Source organism: Vipera berus (assembly GCF_964194415.1).
Source record: "Vipera berus genome assembly, chromosome: 1".
Classification (NCBI taxonomy): Eukaryota; Metazoa; Chordata; class Lepidosauria; order Squamata; family Viperidae; genus Vipera; species Vipera berus.
The window spans coordinates 297,814,456-297,836,547 of record NC_138202.1 but is presented as its reverse complement, the minus strand read 5'-3'; the positions used below and the strand labels follow the sequence as shown (position 1 = coordinate 297,836,547).

At 38.8% G+C, this 22,092-nt stretch overlaps 1 protein-coding gene across 1 annotated transcript in view; it reads left to right on the top strand.

The window, feature by feature from the left end:
• The window catches only part of CCDC167 (coiled-coil domain containing 167), a 28,335-nt gene extending 6,465 nt beyond the window's left edge, over positions 1-21,870 (top strand). Inside the window, exons 2-4 of the mRNA XM_081313685.1 lie at positions 9,802-9,896; positions 14,330-14,382; positions 20,696-21,870. Of these exons, the coding sequence (XP_081169811.1) occupies positions 9,802-9,896; positions 14,330-14,382; positions 20,696-20,799 (252 nt within the window). The 3' untranslated portion in view covers positions 20,800-21,870. The remainder of the gene's footprint in view (positions 1-9,801; positions 9,897-14,329; positions 14,383-20,695) is intronic.
• Positions 21,871-22,092: the final 222 nt, after the last annotated feature.

Below are 22,092 nucleotides of genomic sequence, written 5' to 3'. Positions count from 1 at the left end.
GGATTTGTGTTTTGTTTTATTTTGGGGTATTCAAGTCAGTCTTGACTCCTGGTGACTGAACAAGTCCCTGCAGTTTTCTGGGTAAGATTTTGCACATCAGTGGTTTGCCACTGCCTTTTTCCCAGGGCTCTGACAGAATGACTGGTCCAATATCGCCTAGTTGCCTTAGTTCCTAAGATGGAACTAGAATTCACTGTCTCTCAGTTTGTAGCCTGATGTTTTAACCACTACACCAAGCTGGCTCTTTTGTATTAGAGGTTTTTTTTCCCCTACTGGCTTTGAACAGATCCTTTGTCTTGATTTTATATGAAAGCAAATTCTTGATATCAGGCTTTGTCTATAGATAGTGATCATTTGTTTATCTAATGTACTACCAAAATCCTATGTATATGAAGATATGCATTCATAAAGGTAAAGGTAAAGGTTCCCCCGCACGTGTGTGCTAGTCGTTTCTGAGTCTAGGAGCCGGTGCTCATCTCCATTTCAAAGCCGAAGAGCCAGCACTTGTCCAAGGACGTCTCCGTGGTCATGTGGCCGGCATGACTAGACACCAAAGGTGCACGGAACGCTGTTACCTTCCCACCGTAGTGGTCCCTATTTTTCTACTTGCATTTTTACGTGCTTTGGAACTGCTGGGTTGGCAGAAGCTGGGACAAGTAACAGGCGCTCACTCTGCTACGCGGCACTCGGGATTCGACCCTCCAAACTGCTGACCTTCTGATCAACAAGCTCAGCGTCCTAACCCACTGAGCCACCGCGTCCCTTATGCATTCATAAAAGACATCAAAATGAAGGGTTAAAACAGCACAGCATAACAGAAGTAAGAATAAAATCATAATAGTAATAGTAAATAAGACTCTAGAAAGAGTACAGAGAAGAGCAACTAAGAAGATTAAGAGACTGGAGGCTCAAATATATTTAAAACATGGTGGCTGGAATTGAGTATGTCTAGTTTAATGAAAAGACTAGCGGTGACATGATAGTAATGTTCCAATATCTCAGGGGTTGCCATAAAGAAGAAGAAGTCAAGCTATTCTCCAAAGCTCCTGAAGGCAGGACAAGAAGCAACGGATGGAAACTAGTCAAGGAGAGAAGCAACCTAGAACTAAGGAGAAACTTCCTGACAGTTAGAACAATTAATCAGCGGGATGACTCACTTCCAGAAGTTGTGAATGCTGCACACTGGAAGCTTTTAAGAAGAAACTGGACAACCACTTGTTTGAAATAGTATAGGGTTTCCTGCCAGAGCAGGAACCTCCAAGGTCCCTTCCAACTCTTGTTATTCTGTTATACCAGCATGTGGGCAGCTGCATTCTGCACCAACTGCAGCTTCCAAGGAGTCTTCCAAGATATTATTTATTATTATTTATTTGATCCTACCTTTATTGTTTTTTAAAATAACTGAAGGTGACAAACATATCTAACACACCTTCCTCTTTCTGTTTTCCTCACAGTAACACCCTATGAGGTAGATTGGGCTGAGAGAGAGTGCAAAGTCACCAGCTGGCTTTCTTGGCTCAGGTATCCCCAGGTAGAGCACATTGCAGTGGTCTGGCTTAGTGATAAGGAGGTTATATTGGTCTAAGTGAGAAACAGAAGTGTGACAAATGTTACTCCTTCTCACTTTATCTTGTGCCTTTCCAGTGCTTTTCCAACATCCAAACAATTTATACGTTATGATAGACTTGTTAACAATGGGAGCATGAGGGGAAGCTGCCAGCAAAGGACATGGGCAAATATACTTGAGAGAGAAGCAGTTTCATTTCTCTTTTCAGAGGGTCAGAAGGTATGTAGCCTCATTATTTAATACCTTTGATGGTCAGAAAATGTGTGATGTAGCTAAATGTCAGGTTCTTCATTAAAGAACGTATAAAGGCAAGGGTGGATGCAATTTCTTTTATTTATTTATTCTTTTATTACTTTTAAAATAGTGACAGAGGAATTGGGGAAACCCACAAAGATTAAAAAAAATACATGCATTGACAAAGAAAACAATGTTTTAAGTGGAAAACAAAAAAGATGTATCATTTAAGCTGTAGTTACAATTCTGCGTATGGTTATTTAATGCAATTAGTCAAGTACATATATATATATATATATATATATATATATATATATATATATATATATATATATATATATATATATATATATATATATATATATATATATATATATATATAATGCATTTATATAGCTGTCATATTTTTAATCTGTATTTTGTGTGAATGAATCTCATCTTTTATTATATTTCTCCAGACAAAAAGTCTATGTCTATAGGCAATCCAGTCAAAGGCTGCAAGCGCAATCAATCCATTGGGTGCATGAGGCCATATATTTATCTTTCCAGTATTGCAATAACATTTTTTTTAGCTGTGGTAAGGGCATGGAGAAATCCCATTTACATTTTCTGGTTGTCGAATTCCATGAACTAGATAACATAGTTCAAAGGAATGTTATCATCTGAAAATTTTAGCTTTTGTCACACAATTATATTTATTTAATTCAATACTTTGGCCCAAAACATGGTAATAAAAATGTATTTTAGATGAGCATTATCCTCAGAAGGGAAGACAAGAAGCAACGGATGAAAACTAACTTAAGGAGAGAAGCATCCTAGAACTAAGGTGAAATTTCCTGACAGTAAAAATAATCAACCAGTGGATTCAGAAGTAGAAGGAATGAATAAACCTTTATTATCAAAGTACAACATGTATACATTGAGATTGGCTGAGCCTCCCTTCGTGCCCCCCCAACACCACAACTCACAGTGACGACAAACTGGTTCAACACCAGAGATTTTAAGAAGAGACTGGACAACCATTTGTTTAAAATGATATAGGATCTCCTGTTTGAGCAGGGGATTGAACTAGAAGATCTCCAAGGTCCCATCCAACTCTGTTATTCTGTTGTCTCCAACAAAATGCTATTTTTACAGGCTTTTTTGTATAAATGTAATGGAATCCAGCAAATTCTAAATATTTTTTGGTGTATACATACGTCTTAATTTGAGGTCCATTTACACTGTTATAGAAGTTAAAATACTTCCCCATTTTCTAGGCAATATGGGAACTTCTAATTCTTTATTTCATTTATTTATTAATATCGTCATATCAGATTGGTTTATCGATAACAAATTCAACTTCATCATCTATCAATTGGTCTTTGCTTCCAATCAATTTTTCCATTATCAAAATTTCCTAATTTTCAAAGTTTGCCCCACAAAGTTAATTTAGCATGAGAAAAAGAGCTGAATCTTTTTTTATTACTCATTACATTCTGTAGTTCTGAATAGTTTAAGAAAGGGTTTAGGGGTTTTTTTATATTGCAGAATTTTAATGGTGTAAACTGCCCCGAGTCACCATGAATAGAGTGACCATATAAAAGTGTTTAACACATAATAAATAATTTGGTGACAATGTTAAAATCTTTGTATCACCATCACCATAAGGTGATGATAATTAGCACACTTAGTATGACCCTTATCTGCTTTTGGTACAATTCTAATATAAACCTTGTTAAATGCCAGAGATAAAATTCCCTATCAAATATCTCTTACTTGACAAAGTTTTGGAAAAGCTTTTCTTAACATCTTTTCATGGCCTTTGTTCAAGGAACAGTGCTTTTTATTCTTTCATCAGAAAAGTTGTTTATTTTGGAATCTCAAAATATTTGAGCATGTATTCAGATGTCATTCCTCAGTTGTGATGTCTCAATTCTTGGTCTTTTAACCAGAGATAGTATAAATTAATATCAGCATTAAGTGTACAGTGTATGTACAGTGGGGCTATGAATTCTTTCTCCTTTGCAGGTCCAGCTTATCTTTTGGGGCAATTGACTCAAGATCCCTCAAGGGAATCCAAATTTCAGAAGGGGTCATTGTATCTGAACACATGCCTAAATGCTTATTTCAAAAAAGTTCTGCTGCATTTATTCTAAAGAGGAAAAAGCTAATTAGATAAGGAGGAGTAAGCAGTAAATATGATTCTCTCCTCCATTCCCATCAGAAGATACTGGGGTGGTGGTGGGGGAGTGGTAAATGACTGAGCTTGGGCATTTCTGGGGGTGTAACCAGGGGGGCCTTCGCACAGGTTCGTCTGCTGCGCCAGTTGTGCCCCTTTTTGGACCGAGATGCCCTATGCACGGTTACCCATGCCCTCATCACTTCTCGTTTGGATTACTGCAATGCTCTTTACATGGGGCTGCCCTTGAAGAGCACCCAGAGGCTTCAACTGGTGCAGAATGCGTCTGCGCGGGTGCTTATGGAAGTATCTCGGTACTCCCATGTTACACCACTCCTGCACGAGCTGCACTGGCTTCCGGTTGCGATTCAAGGTGCTGGTTATAACCTTTAAATCCCTACATGGCTTAGGCCCGGGGTACTTGCGAGACCACTTGCTGCCATTGTCAACCTCCCATCGCCCGGTTCGCTCCCACAGAGTCGGCCTCCTCAGGGTGCCGTCGGCCAGGCAATGCCGGCTGGCGACCCCCAGAGGGAGAGCCTTCTCTGTGGGCGCGCGCCGACCCTCTGGAATGAATTGCCCCCGGAGCTGCGGACGACCCCTGACTTTCGGTCCTTCCGCCGTGACCTGAAGACGTTGTTCCAACAAGCGGGCCTGGACTGACTACGGTTTTAATTAGCTTTTTACTGGTTTTTAAATTGTCATATAATTATTGTATTTATTGTTTACTTCTTTTTAAATTTTCTATTTTATGTTTTAAATTTTTATTGTTGTGCGCTGCCCTGAGTCCTTAGGGAGAAGGGCGGCATATAAATTTAATAAAATAAATAAATAAATAAATGAACGAACGAATGAATGAATGAATGAATGAATGAATGAAAGGCTCAGCAAAACATGGAACCGAAGAAGACAGTCACATTGCTAGGACCTTGAAATCAGAGAGGACGACTATGTGCCTGGGGGTCAGTAGACTTGTAGTCCACTGGAGGGTGTCAGTTTAAGAAGAAAAAAATCTTCACCTTTTCTTTGGATCTCACACCTCCTCCTAAGTAGCTCATAGAGACGATGGGAATTAAGTACATATTAAATTAAATCCATATGAATTCTCATAATAGCCACAGAAACAGCATGTATCTGAGAACAACATCTGCTCTCAGAACAGGAAAATTTGTGGCAGCATGGTCAAATTTGTGCAGAAAGGGTCTTTAAAGATCTATTAGATATGATGACACTCAGGGCTGGTTGCTAAGCAGCAAGAACAGCAGGAGTAGTTCTTTCCTTTATGTTTGTGTGCTTTCCATAAGTATTTGATTATTTGGGCAAGAAGGATGCTGGACTAGCTGAACCTTTGGTATTATCCTGAATAATTTTTCTTTGTACTCTATTTGCCTTTTGCAGCAAAAGCAGAGGCCAGTGGCAACTTGAAGTTTTCTGCTCCTACCATTATTGTTGCTAAACACCAGTACTTTACATAATAACATTTCAACTGATCTATTTTGTCATCAGCTATTAGATCTACAAGGAAAGACAGTACCTTTTTTTCCGTAGCAGCTTGCTCTTCTTGGCATAAATTAGTCCCCCACCTCTGTTTTTCTCTCCTGTCCCTTGCCTGAGGCTAACTTCGCTTGCTTTCCCAAAGCAGAGTGTGAGAATTGCTAATTAGCCCAGAATTAACCCATAAAGTGATTAATCAGGGATCAGTAGAATTGATTTTCAAATATTACTTGTGGAAGGGATACATGCTGTGGTAGGAAATGTCTTTCACTTCTCCCAATTCCGTATTATCTCATCGGGCTAATGGGAGAGGCAGACCAGGTGAACAATCCCACTTTCCCTTGACTTTTGGGGGCAAAGGTGAGGCAGCATATGCAATGAAAAAGGGAATTGGAAAGGAAGCAGGCATGAAGTTTGTCGGCCATTTTTATTATCTTCTCATCATGCCAAGTGCCCTGTCTAATCCTCCTGAAAGGGAGAGAGAACACCTCATCCGGTGTTTGGACTGTAGCATCTCTGAATAAGAGCGCAGAACTCAATAAAAGGGAAAGAGTGAAATATTTGTATGAGTGGGTGTACTCTGCATGGCTAGATGGACAGTAGTTTGAAAGTTGATAAGATATTCTCCTAGCCAGCAAAGACCATATTCTTTGTACCCAGAATGACAAAACAGCGGTTTAACTTGGGCTCCAAACCGGTGAGAATCCCCAGGGCCCTTGTCCCTTTGGCGTGACTTTCTTTCCCTCCTCAAAACCTTGATTGCCTAGGCAGCCTGCTTCAGCTGTTCCTCTCCCTCTCTTGTCTTTCCACTTTACTGAAAAATAAATTAGCAGACTAATTAGATGACTATCTTAAGCAGCCAGCAGTTGCTTCCTGCCACAACTCCAGCTGAATACAAGATGATCACAGCAGTTAAAAGTATCCACTTGAGACTTAGAATTGCCCAAGTTAATTTGCCTGCTCCACCTGGGGCAAGTCCCTGGGCCTCTTCCAATGTCAGCTTTTTATTTTGAAGATGTAAAAAAAAAGCAGTAAAGGTAGTATAAATGATGTCTTATTTCAGGGGGGGTGGGGGAATCCAAGCAGCTGGGGGAAAAAAGCATATCAACATTTCCCAGGTTGGGCCACCTGTATATTATTTTAATGACTGTGATTATATTCCATACCTATATGTTGTAACGTATATATTAACAATAACATGGGAGATTTCTCATTAATTGCTTGTAGGAAAATATGTGCATATTATCAGCTTCAAGAAGCAGAAGTATTTATTTTGCTTCAAAAACTGTGGACTGAGAAACTGAAGGTACAAATTGTTCTGAGTGTTTTAGTCCCCAAACATCTGGAGAGCAGAAGTAAAACTAAAAAACTGATGTAGATCCAGATGTGCATCCATATCAGCTATGAGTTATTTTATGCTTTAATACCCTTAGCCAGGTTGAGACTTGTTATCTGAAGGGATAGTTTTTCTCTGTTTCCATTACTGGGGATACATGCATTATATAAAACAGCCCTTGGAATGCAAATAGTCTTTTTGGTCCTATCATTTGGCCCTTAGATTTGATTTCCAAATTTGAGAAAGGGGTTATGTAGCACAAGTAGGTAGTCCTTGACTTGCCACCATTTAGCAACTGCTCAAATAAATGACAATGCTGAAGAAATGATTTACAAACTGTCCTCACATTTATGACTGCCACAGCATCCCTGTGATCATCTAATCAAAATCTGGGCACAGCATAGAACAGGGCTTTACAACCAGTGGTGCGTGTACCGCCTGTGGTACATTGGCACCTGGCAGGTGGTACGTGACCATCCTAGAAAAGTGGTAGCGGAGGAGGGGAATGAGCTGAACCGGTGGCAGCACCACACAAGCCTGAGCAAGAGATGGCTGGAGCTGCAGGGCTGTCAGGGCTCAGCGGAAGCACCAGGATCAGCGCCAGGCTCCAGCTGGAGCTCAGCGCTGATCCCGGTGCTTCTGCTGAGCCCAGAAGAAGTGCCAATCAGCTGGAATGTTGCAGCATCTCCAGGGTCTTGTGATTTACATTCAGATGCTTGGCAACAGATTCATATTTATGATGGTCACAGTGTCCCAGGGTCATGTGAAGTGACCAAAACCTGCTGCAACCACTCACCAGACGGGAGGAATAAAAACCAAACACCCACCCCACCCCACCCCCACTGCCAATCCTCAACAGAAATGCTCACAACAATGAAAACCTCGCACAGGAGGAAGAGCGCCACCTGGTGGGCAGGCAGGTGTCTTGCTTGGCTGTGGCTTGGGGGCCACTTTTCAGTGCCATTGTAACTTCAAACAGTCACTAAGCGGACTGTTGTAAGTCGAGGACTACCTGTACCTCATCACTTTTTTCCTTTTTTTTTGTCATCAAGTTCTTGACACCTTGCTAGGCGACTTGTGGTACTCGGATGTTGCCATATCCTAAAAGTGGTACAGTGGGTGAAAAGGTTGCTATCAAGTGATCACCATTCGTAATCCAGCTTCCAACAAGCAAAGTCAGTGGAAAAGCCAGATTCACTTAACAACTCTGCAATTCAATAATCATGACAAAAAAGGTGATAAAATTGGGCTTAGTTCACTTAACAACCACCTCGCTTAACAAAAGGAAGTTTGTTCTCAGTTGTGGTCCTAAGTCAAGGACTACATGTATGTAGCTTACCTGAAAAGATTACTGATCTTGTACCACTTTCTTCTCTAAGTAATTATCTTACTTATTGTTTGTTTCCATAGCTAATGGCAATAGGCACTCAGCAGTCTCTACACAAGGTCACTGGAAGCCTGGAGGTTCCCTTTTTCCCCATCCTCCCATCCGTAGCAATTTAGCCTTCGTTAGCTCAGAACTAGTAATGTGTGATGTTCCTTAATTAGTTGATATGCTTTGACTCACAATTTCTGTATATACGCTTTGATTCACAATTTCTGTAAACCCTTGCCATTGGTCAAATAAGTTATGAGTCATGAGAATTGGACTAAACAGTTATGGCAGAGGCAGCCACTACCTGATAATTTAGTCAGCAGAAGAAATTTGTTCAGTTGCTGGTATATAAAACTAAAGCTGGGGAACTGGGCATTTTAATGTTAATCCCAGCTTATTTCTATTTGAAATTTGGCCCAAATTCAATTTCAGTTCTGAAAGCCTATGCCTGGATTCAGTGACTCTTGGAATGTTTAATTACAGGGATTGAAATCTTATCATTGATGCTGGGTTGATCCCAATCTCTTTTCAGTCCTGGTGGAGTTCCAACTAGAAAACCAATTTAACTTATTTAAATACTGCTGGTCCTCTATTATGATCATTTGAGACCAGAATTTCTGTTGCTAAGCAGAGTGGTTGTTAAGTGAGTCGTGCCCAATTTTATGACTTTTTTTTTAAAATTCCATTTATATCCCGCCCTTCTCCGAAGACTCAGGGCGGCTTACAAGCTTAGCAGTAGCCTTCATTCTATGTATATGCCTGCTTATTAGGGCTTTCACACACACACCCAAGCGGCATTATTACAAAGTCAGCTTATTGCCCCCAACAATCTGGGTCCTCATTTTACCTACCTCGGAAGGATGGAAGGCTGAGTCAACCTTGAGCCTGGTGGGACTCGAACCTGCACTAATTGCAGGCAGCTGGTGTTACTTAAGGAGGCATTAGCCCACTGCTCCACTGCCATAGTTAAGCCAATCACTGCTACTAAATGAGTCTTGTGATCATTGAGCAAATCTGGCTTCCCCCATTGTCTTTCCTTGTCAGACTTGGGAAGGTGATAAATGGTGATGACGTGACTACAGGATGCTGCAACCGTCATAAATACATGGTGGTTGCCAAGCCCACAAATTTTGATCACATGATTGTGGAGATGCTGTGGTGGGCATTAAATGCGAGGAATGGTTGTACAAAACTTTTTTGAGAGCTGTTGTAACTTCAAACAGTAATTGAATGGTTGCAAGTTGGATTATCTGTAACCACTGTTTTTATTTGTTTCTGTCACATTTCCTCCTGTCTGAAAATCAGAAGTTGTGTCTCTGGAATATTTCACAGAATTTGTAATAAAATTACCCCACACGAACAGATGAACAATAAATATTGGAAGTGCAGTTTGAAGTACAGGTGGTGGAACAGAAGGTTATGGGCTCACTCAGTATTGTTTGCCTTATTGGTAATGATGGTTCCAATCCAGAGGTTTTGTCTGTTTTGCTCAGAAAATTTGGTCATGAGAATTTTAATTGCAGCAAATCCTCCAGCTAAAATGCAAGAGATGCACTCTCTGGTCAAGTGCTGCTGTTTAATAGAATGGACCTCAATGAAATGTCTTGTCATTCTTACTTGTCTGTGTGTTTCAGGTAGAGACCCTAGAAGACAAGTTGACCGTTTGCAGGCAAGCCTTGGAAGAGGTGGATTTTAAGCTACGCAGAGAAGAACTAACATCTGCACGAAGGTACTATTAGAATTTGTTCTGGGTCTCTTCTACCTGCATATATCTGTGGCTTTCACAATATATTGGTTTGATTATTGCGTGCTGTTCTGGATCAAACAGTGATAAAAATGAGCTTCTCATTTGTTTTAAAAAGGAGTATATTGAATATAGAGGACAAGGCAGAAATACTTCATTGAATTCTCTTTATTGGGAGATGCTGCTTTATATTTTGAATTTCTGATAGTTCATTTAAATATTTCTGTGGAGAATGATTTTGCCTTGACTGGACGCTTCGCAGATTGGATAAGAACTTTGCACAAATACTGTATTATATTCCACACTTTCCCAACGCATGATTTGTGCTCTGGCTGTGTAGTGTTCACTGTTCAGTTCTAATGAGATGATAGCCAGATCTTGGTGAATTCAGCCTTTTTGTAAGTTCTGATATATTAAAAGGGGATATAATTTTTTGTCTTCCTCTAAAATTTCTTACACGCATTGGGGATTTGTGCAGCTTCAGCTTGGTTGTTCCCTGAATATATCAAGCTGCAGAACAAAGTTGTTGCCAAGCTCTAGGCCAATCTGTAAACAGTTGCTCCTGAGCATTAAGCTGCAGTGTCAGACTGAACTCTAAGCAGGGATCAAGCTTCTTATTGTGGCTCTTGGTCCTATGCAGATGGATGTCACCATGGTTATCGCTTGTTGCTGCTGATGTTGCCCATCTGTTGCTCCCCAGTTCCTAATTATTATTATTATTATTATTTATTAAATTTATATACCGCCCTATTCCCGTAGGACTCAGGGCGGTTTACAGGGAAAATTAAAAGCATAACATACAAAAATTAAAATCAGTTAAAACAATTAATTCAAGTCCCCGAAATTTAAAACTAAAACCCAATTAAAAATTAAAACCCCTCAGTCTGGGCCAGACAGCTCGAAGAGCCAAGTTTTCAGGTCCCGGCGAAATGAACAAAGGTCGGGGGCAGTCCTAAGTTCCGTGGGAAGTTGGTTCCATAGGGCTGGCGCGCCCACAGAAAACGCTCTTCCCCTGGGAATAACCCACCGGCATTCCTTAACCGGCGGTACCCTGAGAAGGCCCTCCCTGTGGGAGCACAGGACGATGGGAAGTTGATGCCATTGCTAATCCCATTGCTATCTTTTCTTCTGTTGACCGTCTGACCCATATAGTCTCTAGGTTAACTTTCCTTTTTCTATGCTGAGGGTATAGATGGGGCAAGATGGGATGTCGGCCTATTCTTGAAAAAGCTGGGGTGTGGCTAAACTAGCCAGCTATGCATGTTATTATGCCTGTCAAAAGACCTGGATGTGGCCAGTTAGCTGGCCGAGATCCAGTTAATGAATGCCTGTCAGTGGGTATTTGCCAGTTAGCTCACCAGCAAAGCTCCTTCGTTTGGCTTTCTGGCAAAGCCAGGACAGGACTAATTCTCACATCCTTTTCTCCTGAGGGATGTGAGGAGGGAGGCAGAAATTAGCTCAACTTAGCTTTGGGAAGGTCAAGAGAGGGCTACTTTAGTGCTGTTCTTCCCAATGCAGAGGAGCACTTTCAACCATGCTACTCTTTCCCTCAGTTTCCTTTCTAAACCATATGTTTGCTGCTGAGATGTTTTCCTCTCATTAATACTTAGAAGCCATTTAGAGTAGCTTCTGCCCTCCAGCTGCCTAGAATTTCATATTTTGCAGCACTTTATTTCCTCTAAGTGTGATAAAAAAAATCTTAATTATATTACATAAATTGTAGAGTTAAAGTAAGATAATCCAAAGCTAGAACTTCCCTGATAGATATTTTTCCTTTTCAAAAACCTTTTCCTTGTATAAAAATTTCCCTTGAGATTCCCCCGAAATTAACATTTCTATACCATGAGCCCACTAAGCATAATTTTGCCTTCTAAATCAGCAGAAAACAATTTGCCTTTCATCCATACAAGGTATCTAGAGATTGCTTATTGAGGCTCCTATTCCCCTAAATCAGGGGTCTCTGCAACCTTGACAACTTTGTGGACTTCAGCTTCCAGAATTCAACTATGCTAGCTGAGGAATTCTGGGAGCTGAAGTCCACAAGTCTTAAAGTTGTCAAGGTTGCAGACCCCTGACCTAAATAAACAAGCCCAATTACTCCTTTTCTATTTAGGGATAATTTTCCACCCTGTCTGTTACCTTCCTCTGAACCTGTGCTAATTTATTTACAATATATCGGCCCTGAAGTACCCCAAACTGAACAAACGCTTCATTGACATTTATGCTACCACAGAATAAAGTGGGGCTCTACTTTTAAAGAAGAAAAGCTATAAAAGTAAATTAATTGGTCCTCAGTAATTTTAGAGATTTAAAGTCCTGTCAGTCCAAGCAGAAGCTATTCTGTTCATAGTTGTTCCTTGGCTTTTTATTGTACCAGTAGCATCTTGTCACCTCAGAGTCACTTTCTGGTGTCAACCTAGAACTAAGGAGAAACTTCCTGACAGTTAGAACAATTAACCAGTGGAACAACCTGCCTCCAGAATTATTATTTTTTATTATTATTATTAATTATTATTAATTATTATTATTATTATTATTATTATTATTATTATTATTATTATTATTATTATTATTATTATTATTATTATTATTATTATTATTATTATTATTATTATTATTATTCAGCACAAGAAAACAGCTGCTGACACTGTGGAATTCCTCTCCACAAAGTATTACTATTAAAGGATGTGACATGATGTAATTGCCCATTATCATTCAGATTTCAGGACAGAAAATGGCTTTTGGCAATAGCAAACATTGAAAGGTAGCTGCACCATGATGAAATATTCTGTGGGATTGGACTAAAGGCTTTATTCTGCTCCACTTTCTGGATTGTGGGAAACTCATAAATACCGTATCAAAGAACTAAACTTTCTCTGTTTATGTTCCTCAGCAATTTTATTCAGGGGCATTTGGTGTTACTGAAAACAGTACACAGCCATCACAAATAATTTAGTCTTCCTATGACACCTACCCTAGGAGAAGGCATATGGATTACAAAGTTGGGGTTCCATTTCATTCTAATTCTCAAATTACTCTTCATCTCTACTTCTCAAGATTTTTTTATATATACAGGTAGTCCTCAACTTACAACCACAATTGAGCCCAAAATTTTATGTTGCTAACTGAGAAATTTGTTAAGTACATTTTGCTCCATTTTACGACTTTTCTTGCCACATTTGTTAAGTGAATCACTGCAGTTGTTAAATAGTATCACCGTTAAGTGAATCTGGCTTCTCCATTGACTTTGCTTGTCAGGTCACCAAGGTGATCACATGATCCTGGGACACTGCAACCGTCATGAATGTGAAGCAGTTGTCAAGCATCCGAATGTAAAACACATGACCCTGGGGAGGCTGCCATGGTTGTAAGTATGAAAAATGGTCATAAGTCACTTTTTTCAGTGCCATTGTAACTTGGAACGGTCACTGCATGAACTGTTGTAAGTTGAGGACTACCTGTATTAGACACTCAGTAATTGTAGAATTGTCTCAATTTGACGGGTTTTTTTCTTCCAATACACTTCTAAGAACCCTGCTTTTGCTTTTCCAATATAACTTTATCCTGCGCTTCACCCTTAATTCACTCTGTGATCTAGTTTGGCACCATTTTCACTCTGGCTCTTGTTTCATTCTCTAGGGATAAAATGTATTGTACTTACTGCCTTTCCTAACTATACTAGAGAGCTTACTGGGAACTGACAAACAAACTGCTAGTGTATATTTATTTCCAGCTACACCAATGCTGCTGTGTTATTATGTGTTATTATGTGTTTTCTGTGTTATAATGGAGCTGTTGATAGATTACTTTCAGATGTTTTGTTTTGTTCTCATGCTTTAAACTATGGATTAATTTTTGTGCTAACAATATAAATCTTGGATTAATTCCTTTCTTGTTTAAAATTGAGGTTTTTTTTAATTTAGCTACAAGTTTTATAAAAAATGAAGCAGGATTAAAATGTGTATAGATTTCACCCAACATGCACAAAAAAGGATTCCAAGCTGAATGTTTCATATTGTAAAGGCAGTCAAGAGTTTAAAAGTGAGAGAAAAAGATCAAATTTTTTCTTTGAGAGAATTTCATGATCCCATTTCCATGGCTTTTCTAAAAACTCTTTTTAAGGGGATGCACAAACTTGGTTTTAATTGTTACATATAGCAAGTACTGTAACAACTCACAAGTCAATTATGTCACTTCCAAATCAGAGAAAGAACCATAAGACTGATTTTAAAAAGTGTGCAGGAAAATTAACATAGCAAAATGAAAGCATGTTCAAAGGAACACTTAGTCACCTCCTAGCAAACAAGTAATATAACTAGGCTGTATCTCGTCTGCTGCTGTAGGAGCTAACTAGATCTTTGTGGGCCAGAAACCTTTATTTTTTTTCCCCTAAGTCTGTCTTTCCCACTTCCTTGCAGAGAGTCACTGGAAAAAGAGAAAAACATGCTAGAAACCAAAGCTGAAATTTATGGTAAGAAATATATAAATTTTCCTGTTATGGTGCCCTTCGGGTAGCTTGGATGTCACCCACCAGAATTTCCAGCCAAGAATTGCTGGAAGATACCACATTTGGGAAGTAATTAAGGTAATTTTCTCTGAAACTGAAAAAAATGCATTCAAAGTTATCTGAGGTGGAAACAGAGTTTTTAAAATAGTATTATTATAAAAAGTTTTTAAAAGTTTACAAATTCCTTGATACGTTAGATACGTTAGAAGTCTCACACTTTGTGACAATGGTCATATATTTGCCTGTCTACACTTCTGTGGAGTTACATTTTCAAAAGAAGAACTGCAAGTAAATAAAAAACTACAATCCAGAAAGGTGCAGAAGACACCATTAAAATGATTTTTTTACACATCTGGAAGGTTCAAGAGGTCCCTCCATTTAATTTGTAGGTGCAGAGGCAGATAAGGAGGTTTGGCAGCATTTATAGCACAAGTCAATGAAGAAATGAGAGAAGATGTTTCTGCCTATTCTAGCAGAAAACAACTGTTATAAGTTGCTATAACTGAAATACCTACGTAACCTCTGATGTTCACTGGCCTTGCTGTGTATCCCATCATTAAGAGGAGATTCTTGATCTAGGACCTTTTCTATAGCATTGCTCCACTTATGGGGCTCCCTCACCAAAAAACTCAAGCTCATTTTAATCCAGGCAGAATGTAAGTCTGTTTCATTTACACTGAGCTGTTATAAATGTTAAAAGTCAAGATCATCAATGGAGATTTTTAAAAATGGCTTTATTACATTTTAAATCTGTCCAGAGCAAAGTACAAAACAAAGAATATTTAAATAAATATAAATAAAATGCATGTCTCCTGACCTAGAAAATTGGACTCTCAGGACTACTTAGATTTAAATGTGCAGCAATTTATCATTTGGGTTTCTTTAAAGAGAATACACTATGTTTTGTACCCCAGTAGCAAAATTTGGAGATCATCAGTTCTTATTTGTTTACATGCAATATTTGCATACTGCTGAGTCTCTGTGGACTTTCAAAGGCTTACAAGAATACATAGACAATTTATAATCACTAAAAGCAAGATTCAAAATCTGTCCCAGTATTCCAACAAATGATCACCATTTGTTTGAAAATCCTCAGTAATATCACTTAAGATTACATATTAAAACATTTCCATATACTCTGTTTTGACTGTGCTTCTAAATATAATCAGGGAGAATGCCATCAGTATCTCTGTGGATAGAGTGTTTCATAGGAATGGGACATAATGCTGATAAATGCCATGCTCAAGATAATGCTGAGGGGAGAGGGCCCTCAGCATCCCAGCTCAAGATAAAATATATCTGAAGGCCCTGAAGGTGCTAAGCCAGAAAGATCTGCATGGGTTAAAACCAACACTTTGAAGCATATTGGAGCCGTTGTAGTGCCCATAAAACCTCAATGCTTCTATATGTGGCACTGAAAACTGTCATCCAGCAGCATGTGGGACTTGCATTTTGCATCAATTACAGCTTCCAGGTGGCCTTCAAAAGCAGCTCCAGGCAGCATTACACTCTAGAGGTGATAATAGCCTCCAGATACTGCCTGCACTTCATGCTCCCGAAAGAGACCTTTCGTCTCCCCCTATCTGTCTGACAAAGTGCTACATAAACAAAATGGGCCAAGCACTTCACAATACTTCCTACAGCTGTCTGAACAGGTATAAACCCTCTTATTTTAGATTTGAAAATGACCAAGCTACTGAAATTAAATGATACTTGGAGGAGAATACCTATTAAGTGTGTTGAAAGAAAAGTCTTCATCATGGTTCAGTCCTAGCTGGGACTAAACAACATGGCGACTGCTTTAGAAAGAAGGTTGCAGTTTATTGAAGAGGAGAGCCAGACAGAAAGATGGCTCTGGAAGAAAAGAGTGAGCACATGTAGGGAGTGGGTATTTATACCCTCTGGAGTTTTTCCTGTGGCATGAACTTTGCCCTGAATCTGAGTGTGCCTCTCTGGTATTCTGATGGTGGTGGGTTAATCCCATTATGTCCCAAGGGTCATATCCTGCTTCCCTGGGGCCGTGGCCGATGACTGTTAGATTTTTGGTGTTGATTCTAGGGTTCTTTCTTCCTAATCCCAGTTTCCTGATTCCAATCTTTCTGACAAGATTATCACATCTGCAATTCTGCAGACTTGGTTTCTATTTGGGATAGAGAGACTGGGGGGGGGGGGGTTCGGGGTTCTGCATTTAAATCCTTTAGGGAAATATATTCTGTCTTTTAAATATTTCCAAAAATATTTCCTTCTCTGGGAGGCGGGGGCTGACTTCCCACAAGTGTTATGATATTCAAAACAGGTGCTTTTTATCTGTCTTCTCATTCATTTGTTTTTTCCCCTTTTTTTATACTGCTCCAGGGCAGACTTAAAATACATTTCTGGGTACTTGTGCAAAACAAATGTAATTTGACACTTCAGTTATTTGAAATAATGTGTGCCACCAGATGTACTTGACCTCTTCTGTAGTGAAGTGATTTTAGTTCCGTATCAGAAATAAGTACACATGCTCTAAAAATACAAGTGAAAAGAACTGTTGGTTTTAATAAAGCTTTCTACAAGCTAAGGGCATTAACCTATCTTGAGAAAACAGGCTACATTAAGTTCACTGCAAAGAAAATCTGCATTGGGTCTTCCTTATAATAAAGGGAGTGTAAAATTGTCTGTCTTGTCTTGGCACTCCTTTTGTCCATCAAAGGGAAACGGTTGTTTAGTGGTACCTTTGGGCAAACTAGTTTGTGCAGGATACACTTCTATCAGCTTTGATTTGTCCAGCACAAGAACCATAAGTAGAAGCAGTGATGACGCTTCCCAATTCTGGATGTCCTGTGGTGAGAAGACGCTTGCATTTACATTAGATTCTGCATAAAACATTAAAAAGCATAACTCGAGTAGCCTCCTGATAAAAGAAGAACACGAATCTTCCAAAATTGTGTTCATGTTTTCATTTGTGGAAACTCCAGATAAAAAGGAAGCCATTAGGGTAAAGCTTTTTGGTTGAAGAGGAGCTATCTTTTTTTTACAAGTTGTGGCTCCCCAGATGGGTAAATTTAGTGCATTCCTCATCACAGCATGCTGTGTGGCATTGCTTAGAATTCTACTTCAGTTGCACGGTGGGAGGGGGGGAGCTATGGGTTCCCAGCTCCTGATTAAACTAAAACTTTAGTTTGTATCAGACTATATCTTACAATCTCCTGGCCCAGAAAGGAACACAGTATCTTAGGATCAAGAGGTGATTGGAGACAGTTGAGTAATTGGCTGCGACAGCAGCAAGCGGTACAAAGATAAAGTCAATACAGCCTAATTGGGAAGAAACAGAAAAGTCTCAGAACTCCTGGAAAGGAATTCACAGTCAGTAGTTGATAGTGAAGAATCAAAATATCTCCCTCCCTGCAAAGTGTCTCTCTCTCTCTAGCAGGAAATTATCAAAGAACAGCATTAGACTCCCTGAACTAAGTTCAAAAGCATTAGCAGGGAACAGCGCTGACACAAGGTGTCATCATGCCAGGGATTTTTATATTTTATTTTTTGCATTTCAGAAGGGCCCAGACTAGTTAACATTGCCTAACGCTGGAAAGAATACTCAAAAGGTTAAACCGGTTTTTAACTTAACGTGTGTAGGTGATTGGACATACATACACCGTATTGGTCAGGCGTTTATCATTCTACGCCCATTGTTTAAATCAGCAATTTTAATTGTAAAACACATTGCTAATTGAGCAAGGGATACATTTTCACAGGAACCAAGTATTGAAGATTAGGCAAAGAAAAATGAGGGTTTGTCCTTTTTTTTTTTAAGGTGACAGGCAGCAAATTCCTTTCCAGACTTGCCTTTTTTTCCCTTCCTCCATAGATGCAAGACTGGTCTAATACCTTTGACAGCGTAAATACTGCCTTAATTCTTGCTTTTCTTTGCTGTATGGAAAGGTCCTAATGGATAATTGTTTTCCTACCATCTGTCCTTGGCTGTTTAGGTTGCACTGCCACCTGCTGGAATATTGAAAATTTCAGTATATTTTTCATGTATTTGAAAATATTTTTCAATACATAAGATTATATCTTAGAATCTGAAAGTAGCACCCAGGTTTGTAAATGTCTGTAGCCTCCATGAAAATGCATTAGTGATTAAAAATCTGAATTATAAAATCTGGGGCATTTTAACTGCCTCATCTTGTATAAGATTTTAAACAATATTGCTGGTTGTTAGCAATATTTTTCTAGGGCCCAAATAACTTTACTTTCAAGATTTTCTAACTGTAGTTCAACTGTACTTTTTAAAATCATTTTGTACGGTTCTTCCACATATTCATGGTTCTTTTTATCTGTCTACAGTACAATTTTACCATCTTTGTTTTTTATTATGCCCATATTTATATAAAATCTTCCTTCCACTGCTTGTTTCGTGTGCAACTTTTGCTCATCTGTGGAACTTAGTACTTAGGAAGGCAAGTAGCACTGGCCCTTATTGAAGCCATTCAATTAATAGTAAATACATATTATATGAAGACTTATTTAAAAAAAAAAACTAAGAAAATTAATAACCTCCTTGCTACAATATTATCTAGGAATGGTTCTGGGTTGGATTTCCCCCCCCCTAACAATTAATTTGCAGTATTTTCATGCCCACAATCAATACTACATTGCGAAAGAGTCAGCATTCAAAAGCGCAGAGAACAAGGAGAAAGAATCCCATAATAAATCTGGAGCTGCCATTCAGCCAAGGGCTAGAGACCTTTTGCCCATGTTTTAATGCACTGAGCTCTTCACACTAACGCTGCCTCCCTTAGGGAGCTGGCAAATATAAAGGGACATCTGCCTGAGCTGTTATATTAACACCCAAGACTTCCCATTAAAATCATACTCCTCTGGCAGTCCCACGTTGAACTGCACTGACCTCTGCTGCCACTGCAGTCAGTAACAATGATTCTGTTGTCAAATAAGCCGTCCCCAAACTCTGACCTCTTCCAGAAATTACAAAAGCACTGAAATGGTCTCTGAATGGGCTTGATTGCTGTATAGCAGCAGAAAATAAGATATATGAAAATTGTATAGTGCAGAAGTTGAACAGCCTTTGACTTTATTTTAAAGCAGCTTTTTATTACATTTGTATGTCACCCTTACCCTGAGGAACTACGAATATACAGAATGGCATTTAGCACCATACTATAAAATGGGATTTCTTTTTCCCCTGTGGGAAGTCCTCATATACCTAGATTATATAGATCAGCCTGCACAAATTCAGTTGACCACTGTCTACAATGATTCCTTTTGAAGCAACTTTTTTTCTCCATTCAAGGTGTTTTGTGGCACATAAGTACGTAAAATGCCTATGTATGAATGAGATCAGATCAAAAGTCATGTTTGTTTAGCAGTCTCAGGCTAATCTATTGGTAAACCTAAAACTCTTGGCTCAAAGGTTTAAATGCTTTAATTTTGAGGAGGAGCACCTTAATCATTGATTATACTTTATTCTACTCCCAACCCCTAAGTTGCTGCCCTAAAAATACATTTTTAAACATTTAAAATTTCAACCCTGTGAATATTATGTAAAGTCAATCAGAGCAATCCTACCATCATGGGGTTTTTTAAATCGTTTAGTGGGTTAAATTAAAATACTACGTTTTATATTCTTTTTTTAAAAAAAATGGTCTACTTAATCTTAAAAGCATTAAGCAAAAGCAACAAGTATTGTCAGTATTCCAGCTTTAATTATATAAAGATACTTCGAACATCTTGAGATTTCCTTTCATGAAATACAGTGGATTAACCTTGTTCATCTTTTGAGAGCAGTATGGAGATACCAGGCAGACACACAGTACATATAAAGTAAACTAAAAGCTCACAGATTTCATGCTGAGCCCTATTCAGGTTGTTATGAGTCAAGTGCCATGGAAAATTTACCCATGTGCAAAATACATGACAGAAAAAGAAAAATGTAATAGGCAATTATAATATGGGGAAAAGAATAGAAAATTACAATGATACTCCAAAGACAAGTGAAACGTTACTTAAGAAATGTTAAAATGGCCTTTGTTCTACAAGTTCTACAACTGCAGCTGATTGAGGTCCCTTCCTCTCTTCCCACCCTCCCCCCCCCCCCCGGAAATCATGCTTCTTTTACTGTCCTCTCTGGTGCTTAAGAAAGACCTAAAATCCTAATGCTGTCCAGTTTAATAATACTGCAAAAGGCTTAAGACAGAGAACCTTGATATTTAAAACAAATTACATTTTATTTTGAGAAGTCTATAGTGTCTTTACGATGTGCTTTTTTTTTTTTTTGCAGAGAAAGAGCTCAAAATGCTTCGTCACGAGAATCGGAAGACTGTAGTGCTCTCAGCAGCCATCATCCTCTTAGTGTTTGTTATTTACACCTGCTGGTCCATGTAACATTTAGGTGCTGAAATCTAATGACTAGACAGTGATGATTCTACCTCCCTTCCCAAATTGTGCCAAGGGTGAGATCAGCTTTCCATACCAATGTGCTCTGCAGCTTGGACCATCTTAAGGTAGACCTCACAAAGAACATCGGTAGAAAATTAACCAAGGACAAAAGGCGGGCTTAGTTGGACCTTCCAGCTGATGGCTACGGATGGGACTCTGAGGGCAGATTAATTGCACCCTGCTTATGGAATAGCCTTCAAAGGGATTGAGCTGGGGCCACTGCAATTTTTTTTAACGGCAGGCAATATATATATCTTTATAGAGGCTTCTATGTCTTTCATTAAGTCCTTTTAATCATGTTAACATGTTTTTAATTCATAGATCTTTTTGTAATCTTAGCTGACTACCAGTTGTATTTTGTGAGCCAGTTGACTACTTTTATCAAACTGTGTTAATTTTTTAAGGCAAGAGGTTAATGTATAGTTTTGCCTTCTTTGAAAAAAAAACATCAATCCAAGTGATTACTAATATTTGCATTTTGAACTGAAATAAAATATGGAAATTTAAAAATAAATGTGCTTCCCTTTTCCCCCAAAAAAGCCTTTTTCCTTTCCATTTTCCCAGTCAGGTCTCCCCTGTCAATTTTTTATCAGGAACACTTTGTAATTCTCCTTCCTTTCCTGACTTTTTAAGTTTTTCACCTTGCTCGAGTTAATTGGCTTGACATTTTCCTGACTGCAACAATGCCTCAAGTTCAGTACCTATTAGCAGTACCTATTAGCACCTCCGTTGTTGAAGGAAGAAGGCATTCTAATGCTGTCAAGCTGCTTTGTTTTGCTTTGGAAATACAGTCATGGCTCCTTTTAGTTTCTGCTTCAAAAATGCACTCAAGCCTCACTCCTTTTGTTTTCTGCTTCGGCCATATAACCATGGCTCCCTTTTGTGTCTGTGATTCAGTTACAGTACATCTTTCTGTCCAAAGAAGTATATAAATCACTTTTGAACTTTGCTATTTTAAGTAAGAAGACAGAAATGCTGCTCTTACTTCCTTGCAAATAAATAAATTGCCTGTTTGTGTCTGCTGGTTTAAATCCTTTTTCCTTAACATAATTTAAATATTAGGACTCTGCACATTTTAGAAATGACTTGCAAAAAGTACTTCAAACCAGATGTGATCCGAGCCCTTCTCTATACATTAAAGCACCTTATTTTTCAATCTTCTGCATAAACCTTAAAAAGATACTACAGCCTTAAGGAGTCATCAACTCATCAATAGTGACTATCACTCTTCAAGCAGCC